Raw genomic sequence first — 7,933 nt, 5'->3', positions numbered from 1 at the left:
AAAAATGCGCTGAATATGCGTTCTGTGTGAATGGCTTGGTTTCGTTTTTTCACCTAATCAAGATCTTCTTCGCATTGAGCTTCTATATTTCTCTAATATGTTAAATGCATAACAGCAGCGGCGCGTCTCGTGGGCTAGACTAACAAAACATTAAAATGCAACAACGTCACTCACATCATCACCGCATCTCGTGCGCGTCCATATTAGTAAATCGCAACGTCTCAAATCGCGATTTCGGTTCGATTTCGATTAATCGCACAGCCCTAATTGTCCCCTATTAGTTATCCTACTCTATTAATTATCATAGCAGATGTGTTTACAGTACATTTTAAGCTAGCATTTGAGGTCTATATTTGCATTGGTCCATTTGTTTTGTTTTGTTTTTGGACAGGTAAGAATAGCTGTCATGGTCACTGGCGATATATGAGAGGAGGCACTTGATGAATTTATTGAAGATTTTCATGTGACAGCAGATGCTGCTCGGGCTGCAGCTGGCTTTCATACTCCCTGACGCAGGTGGTTCCTGTTCCATTAGTGTCTTTAAGGCGAGAAACATATGCAAATGCGGACGTGAATGCATGGCCGGTGAATTGCAAGTGTGCTACACAACGTGTGTTTTTGCATTACTTTGGCCGTAACAAACCTCAATACTCAAGGAAACGATAAAGTTAGCTTTAAATGTTTGTGCCATTAATCTAGATGTGTTATTATTCAGATTGCTAGCTATAAACAGGTCATTTAATTAAGTTAATTTGCCAAGCAGGCTTCTCCTCCCACTGTTGCTCAGCAATGACAGTAGTTGGTCTGAAAGAGAAAAATGACTGCAGAAGATGTTTACATTAGTTTACAATAATGCATGTTAACAGACCTCAATAAACACTGTAACAAATGTATTGCCAGTTAGTTAATGTTAATTAGTGCATTAACAAATGTTAACTAATGGAACGTTATTGCAAACTGTTACCAAAACTTTATACCGTTTGCAAGAAAAGTTTCAATTTAATGACTGTAAAATGTCAGGTGGTGTAACCATCAAGTAAATTGTAACAACAAATTTTCATTATTAATTATTATTTTCAAAAAATGTCTTAAAATATTTTTCAAGATAAAAATTATTTAAAAATTACACATCATGCATTATTAATTGATAAATATCGTAAGCATATTAATACGTTTTTGAGGAGTCGCTCCACATGACATTTTATAACCAACTAACCTTGATTCATCATAAAAAGATGAAATTATCTGATATTTTAAGAGACTTCTTGACTTTGACACTGTGATATAATTTCCTTTTTTTTTTTTTTTTTTAGTTGTACCACATGACTTTGATTGGGCGAACTAAAGATTTTCAAAAATGAATTAGTGAATTAATTTCATTAAAATATAGTTGCATAGTCAAAATAGTCATTTACCCAACAATGAATGATATTGAGGTTTTGTAGCTAGAACCGACACTTTTTTTCATTATTATTATTATTTTTTAACATACACTCTTCTGACAGGGAATTTTTGCACATAAGTCAAAGAACAACAAGAAGGAACAAACTTGTTTTTGTCCTGCATAGTTTTTCCTTACAAGAAACAATGAATAAGGAACTGCCTGATGAAAGACTAAATGAGATGAATCAACGTTTATGATTGTTGACGAAGTGCTGTCTAAAATAAAACAATAAAAATCTGTTGCCTTTGTTTTTCCCCAGACACCATGTGCACCTTGATGTCTCTTTGTGACCCGCGTCAGTGATTTTATCACTGATCCACTGTCTCTGCATTGGTTGTCGTTGCACCCTCATCCAGAGAGGAGTTCTGGGCACCTCCATGGCAGGGGAGAAGGGCTGTCGCAGTGCCATGGATATCAAGCGGCTAGCGGGCCTTCTGCAGCGTGGAGCCGGGCGATTGCTGGTCATCGACAGCCGGACTTTCTCTGAGTACAATGCCTCGCATGTGCACGGCGCCGTCAACGTCTGCTGCTCCAAACTGGTCAAGAGGAGGCTTAAGCAGGACAAGGTGTCAGTTACCGAGCTCCTCCAACCCAACAGAAAGGTCAAGGTATCAAGTGTGTGTTTGAGAGAGTGTGTGGCTAGTTTATATAATCGAGAACTATTGGAACTATTGGTGGCATCAAAAAGGAGGTTGATGTCTGTATGCGGACAGCTGTGAGCCTTTGAAAGGTTCAATTTACAATGCTGATAGTTTTGTGTGGACTTACCAACCGTGTCGCTACACAATATTGTAATGAACTAATGTTTACTTGTGAACACCCATTAAAGAGTCCAAGTTTTGGCACCAACGTGCAACATCTGCAGTCAAATTTATATGCACGTTTAATATTTGACACTTCCTCATGTAAAATGAGTTTGTAATTAGGTGTAGTAGTCAGTTTGAAGTTGAAGAAAATGTTTGAGAGGGTTAGATTGGATCAAGGGTCTTTGGCTAGCAGCTAGCATTTCTAAATTTGGAGGACCATTATAGGTTTATTGGTTATCAGAGGCTCTGAAATTGGAGACTTGAGTTTTCCATGACTTCTACATCGAATATGACATCATTTTTCCCACCCGACTGGCATGCCAAGTCTTTATATTTTTAGGCACTCTGTGAAACTGACAGAACTCTTAGGGGGAAATCCAACCACTCACAGATGTCACGTAAAACTCCATGCCACAGCTGATGAGGTCAATGTCGAAAACCGATCCGCCTTTATTGCGCACCTCGCTTTCTGAAAAAATCACGCCACATTGGGAATGCAGTGCGATTTTCAGTCACACCACTAATGAAAACTGAAAGCCAACACTGCAAAGACCCTCTGTTTTTGAGGGCATAGATTCTTGTCTTTGTAATTCTTGGTTCATGAGATCAATTTTGTTGGTTCCTCATATTCAGATTCATGAATGAGTGAGCGACCTGCCATGCATGCTGTTCACCTTGTGGTTTTCCGGTTTTTTATTAATTTATTTTTTATTTTTTTAACTGCAGCTGTGAGTTGTCATTCCCTCCATTTTTGCAATAAAATTGATGGCAATTTGTAAGATGTAAACTGTTGTTGGGTTTGCAGGAAATTACTTCCGAACCCATTTCAAACTCTGTTTATCAGATGCTAATGTTTGTCTTATCTGTTAATTTACACAATTCTCACATACAAACTTATTCAGCACCTCTTGATATTTCGGGTAGCCTACCTCTTTTAAAACAGTATACAAAATTATCTTTTTTCATTTAATTTTATATAAAAATTTAAAAAAAACAGTAATATGGTGCTTCTCAGCTCTGGGCCTTTGTGTGCTATTTGTTTCCAAAAAATGGGCACTTTGATCCCGATCTGCTGGCCAAAACCAGTTCCATCTGAACTTAACAGAGTGGCACTGTTTTCTTGGGTCACTCTTTCTCTGCATTTCCCGTTTCTTTCCATAGCCCAGCCTAGAGGCTGTGTGGCTTTTATTATCTCCCTCACTAAAGAGGATAACGCTCGTGATTAATGCAAGTCCTGGATAAAGCTGGAGCTATCTGGGTGTAAGTGGGGCGAGGTGGGATGGGGTGAATTCTGGAAACTCTTTGTTATTGGATGAGCATGACATCATAATCTTTAGTGTGGCCACTGGCAGAGCGCTTGCTGAGCACGTGCACATCGTCTACACGACTAGCGCAGGATCTAGACAAAACCCTACCCCCTTCATCTCCCCCACTGCTTTGGACAGCTGCCATTGCCAGAAGTTGTGGCATCAATGTGTGAGCTGAAAGTAACGACATCACCGCAACCAAAGGCCACCAGTGTGGTCCATTGTGAGTGCGAATAAAGAAAGGAAGTGAAAGAGAGTATTAATGGATGAGCAGCACACATCCACACTGAGATAATGCCGAGGTCCCCCATGGCTCTGTGTTCGGCCCATTTCAGATTACATCAGTGGAAGGCACCATATGCACCGATTGCCTGACATGCATTGTAAATGGGTCAGTGTTAAGTGCAGTAGATAGAGTGCAGTGGTACAGGAGCAGGACTTCCTCTGTAGCCACGAACAGTCTTGGCTTATGGTAATCTGTGCTGCTGTATGTTCCATTGAGCTGGTACTGACAGATGGCTATGCAGTCGCCCAGAGCGAAGACAGCCGAATAGGCAGATCTTAAGAATGTACGGATTGCACAAAGACAGGAAGCTTATTCTCCAGGCCTTTATCTTGTACTCTTTGTAGAACATCACCTTTTTTAAAATTTCACTCCGAAATTAATAGGGTTGTATATTTTCCAAAGAAAACATCAATGGTGCTTGTCCGTGCAAAACTCGTCGGCATGATAATAGGGTGATGCAAGGCGTTGCTATGTGGTTGCTAGTGTTGTCTGTGGGAGTTGCTAGCTTGTTGTGGGTAGGGACTAAATCAAATGAGCCTACTCTCAAGTCTCTATGATATTTTGATGCCATGTTTTGGCATGGGTTCCTTTTTCAATATAAGTCTTTGGGATATTTTTTGACTGTTGTCCCCTAAAATCTAGAGGTCTCTTCAGTTCCCAAACCTTAAGTATGAGCAATATGGTTTTGCTTAAAAAAAAGTTTTGGTAGTTAAATTTGGGTCATTGAGCAATTGAAATCAGTATATGATGTTCAGAAACTGAAAGTTATTTATTTATTTATTTTTTCAAACATTTCAGTGCACCACTACTGTACTGCAAACTTTAATTAAAATCAAACTATTTCCAGTTTTATTTACAAATTGCTCAATTCAGCATCATGGAAAAAGGAAGCAAAATTATAGGAATCCAAAAATGGGTATATATTGGATAATGTGATTGCTTCTGGTTTAAAGAAAAATAATTTTCAGTAATATTATTAATATAATTGCATTGACATTATTGAATAAGAACACAATTTGAACTAAATTGAGTTGGATAATGACACTAACTTTGGAACATGGATATTTATAATAATACATATTAGGCTATACATTATACAGTACATTATGTATTTCTAATTTGGAAAAAAAAAAAAAAGCTAAATATTATACATTATACTGTATATTTTATTATTGTCTAAAATAATAAATAAAATGATAGATATTATGCAGTATCTAGTATAGTATGTATTTATTGTCTAAAATAATCAATAAAATGATAGATATTATGCAGTATACAGTATAGTATGTATTTATTGTCTAAAATAATAAATAAAATAATAAATATACATTACACAGGCCATTATATATTTATTGTCTGAAATAATTATTAAATAATAGATATAATTATACAGTACATTATATGCTTATTGCCTAAAATAATTAATAAATAAAATAATATATAAAGATATTATACTGTATACAGTACTTTGTTTATTGATTAATTAAGATGATTAATAAAATAATAGATATTAGTAGTTTCCTGTCCTGTAATTTTCTACACTGGTTTTGATGTGAAAAATGACTCCTACGTTGTTGACTGTGTCCTGATGCGCCTACTGAACGTGTGAAGGGACCAAGGACATACTTGTCAACAAGTTAAATTCTAACAAATGAGGCAGGCGAGAAGTGAATGGCACTGGTCAGACGGTCTCAGGATACATGTGTCCATACAGGCCCCCGACAGGAGGTGACACAAATAGAAATCGAACGTGCCATTTCTTAAATCCTGAAGTTACAGCATGTAAACGATCTGGATGTGTTCCAGATCTCTGCAGTGACCTTGGGACCATCCTGTGGCTCTTGGAAAATGTAGCTATTTGACACGGTCGTCTTTGTGGCACCTAACTATTACTGATCCTCTCCATGGCTTGGTTTAGTATTAAGTGGGTACCTAATTACAACCCCATAGCATTTGCTGACAGGATTTTCGAAGTGTCTCTGGCTATGTTCGGAATAGCATATTACCATACTATTTTTAATATTTCTTGAGTGTGCAATATGTACTGTATACTATTCACATTGTGTACATTTCTGTACGCATGAAATACCTGAATGAAAACAACAATAGTACAGTTGTAATTTAATGCAACTGTATTTATTATAGTTCCAATAGTTGCACTCTTGCAATTTTATCTGAGTGAAAAGTTGTGTAAAAATATTTAATACATTGTATATTTATTTTATATATTACACACTACATTATATAATTTAATGGATAAATAATGATGAATAAATGATACATAATATATATTATACTGTATATTAGCCTGTATATTTATTGTCTAAAATAATAAATATTATGCATTATACAGGCCATTATATATTTGCTTTCTTAAAATCAATATACATTATGTTGTACATTGTTTATTGTCTAAAATAGTTTTTTGTCTTGTACTAGATATTTATTGCCTAAAATAATGTCATGCATTATGTAGTAAATGACATATTTATTGTCTAAAATAATTAATAAAAAAACAATATACTGTACATTATACAAGCTATAATATATATATTTATTGTCTAGAAAAATTAATAAATAAAATAATAGATATTGTACATCATAAAGCACATTGTGTTTGTCTAAAATAATTAATAATAAAATAATAATATGTATTATACTATATACAGTACAGTATGTTTTTCTAAAATAATAAATTAATAGATATGACATATTATACAGTATATATTGTCTAAAACAATTAAGTACTTAATACAGTACATTATACAGGTCATAATATGATTATCTGTAATAATAAAATAAAATAATAGATATTATACAGCACATTATATATGTACTGTCTAAAATAATAAAATGATAAATATTATGAATGAATAAATGAATGAATTAGGGTTGCAAAGGGGCAAAGAAATTTTCCGGAAACTTTCCATGGGAACTTCGTCTGGGGAATTTTGGAAATATTCCAAGTTTGAAACTTACCAGGAATTTATGGGAATTACTTGGAAATTTGGGGAAATTTATAAAACTATTATATACAAACATAAATATAAAAATTTAGTTTGATCATAGGCTCCAATACAAGACTATCTAAATCTAATACTAATACAAATTTTAAAAATTGTATTTTTTTATTTTTTGGGGGGAATCTGTGATGCTTTTTTCAGGATTTATTGATGAATGAAAACTAGGGCTGCACGATTAATCGCATGCCATTATCATGCGCATCTCGTCAGTAAAGCCGGTTCTGTGATTAGTAGTTAATCTCCATCACGTGCTTTCAGATGGAGCGGCATTTAATACCAGCCAGATGAATCGCCTTCGATTATGAATGCGATATTGCGTAGCTTGTCAGTGATCTATGGCTCGGTGTATTAAATGCCGCTCCATCTGAAAGCAGGTGATGTAGATTTACTACTAACCACAGAACTGGCTTTACTGACAAGATGCGCATGACAATCACATGCGATTCATCGTGCAGCCCTAATGAAAACTTGTGAACAGTGTTTATTCAAAATAGAAATCTTTTCTAACAATATAAGTCTTTACTATTACTTTTTTATTAATTTAACACATCCTTGTTGAGTAAAATATCTTGATTTTACTGGCTAGCTAGCTACTGTATAAACACTTTTTGGTATTTACTAGTAAAACTTGAATCCAATAGATCAAATATATTTAGAATATCAAAACTTAAATGTAGTCAACGGGCTCAAATGCAGCAAGTGTGGCTTCAGAGAAAATGCAGGGGAATCCCCCTCTTAGGTGACTAGAGGGGATTGTGTGTGGGGGAGGGTCATTTTTCCCGTTAATTCCCATATTTATATAGCGCTTTATTGTGTATTGTTGTACACCCAAAGCGCTTTACAATCATGTGGGGTGGGGGGGGGTCTCTCCTCAACCACCACCAGTGTGCAGCATCCACATTATACAGGCCATTACATATTTTAAATGTTCAGCACGCTGCATTGAATATTCCACAATGCAATGCACTCGAATTGGCCTTCTATTTCCAGTGTGAAATATGAGCTGTAAAATATTTTTCTTGGCTATGTCGGCCTGTGAGATATTTTTACACAAAATTAGATTTTAA

At 35.4% G+C, this 7,933-nt stretch overlaps 1 protein-coding gene and 1 long non-coding RNA gene across 3 annotated transcripts in view; one reads left to right on the top strand and one right to left on the bottom strand.

The window, feature by feature from the left end:
- LOC107744186 (uncharacterized) overlaps positions 1-1,752 on the bottom strand; it is a 9,472-nt gene extending 7,720 nt beyond the window's left edge. The window contains exon 1 of the long non-coding RNA XR_001640463.1: positions 1,706-1,752. This is a non-coding gene — a long non-coding RNA (uncharacterized LOC107744186). The remainder of the gene's footprint in view (positions 1-1,705) is intronic.
- Positions 1,753-1,810: 58 nt separating this feature from the next.
- LOC107744185 (dual specificity protein phosphatase 8-like) overlaps positions 1,811-7,933 on the top strand; it is a 33,720-nt gene continuing 27,597 nt past the window's right edge. For both annotated transcript variants that reach the window (XM_016557700.1, XM_016557702.1), the window contains exon 1: positions 1,811-2,052. In XM_016557700.1, coding sequence (XP_016413186.1) covers positions 1,822-2,052 — 231 coding nt within the window. In that variant the 5' untranslated portion in view covers positions 1,811-1,821. The remainder of the gene's footprint in view (positions 2,053-7,933) is intronic.

This window comes from Sinocyclocheilus rhinocerous, unplaced genomic scaffold (assembly GCF_001515625.1).
Source record: "Sinocyclocheilus rhinocerous isolate Xijiao unplaced genomic scaffold, SAMN03320098_v1.1 scaffold2935, whole genome shotgun sequence".
NCBI classification, from domain to species: Eukaryota; Metazoa; Chordata; class Actinopteri; order Cypriniformes; family Cyprinidae; genus Sinocyclocheilus; species Sinocyclocheilus rhinocerous.
The sequence above is the reverse complement of the archived record's forward strand: the minus strand, read 5'-3'. Positions and strand labels throughout refer to the sequence as shown.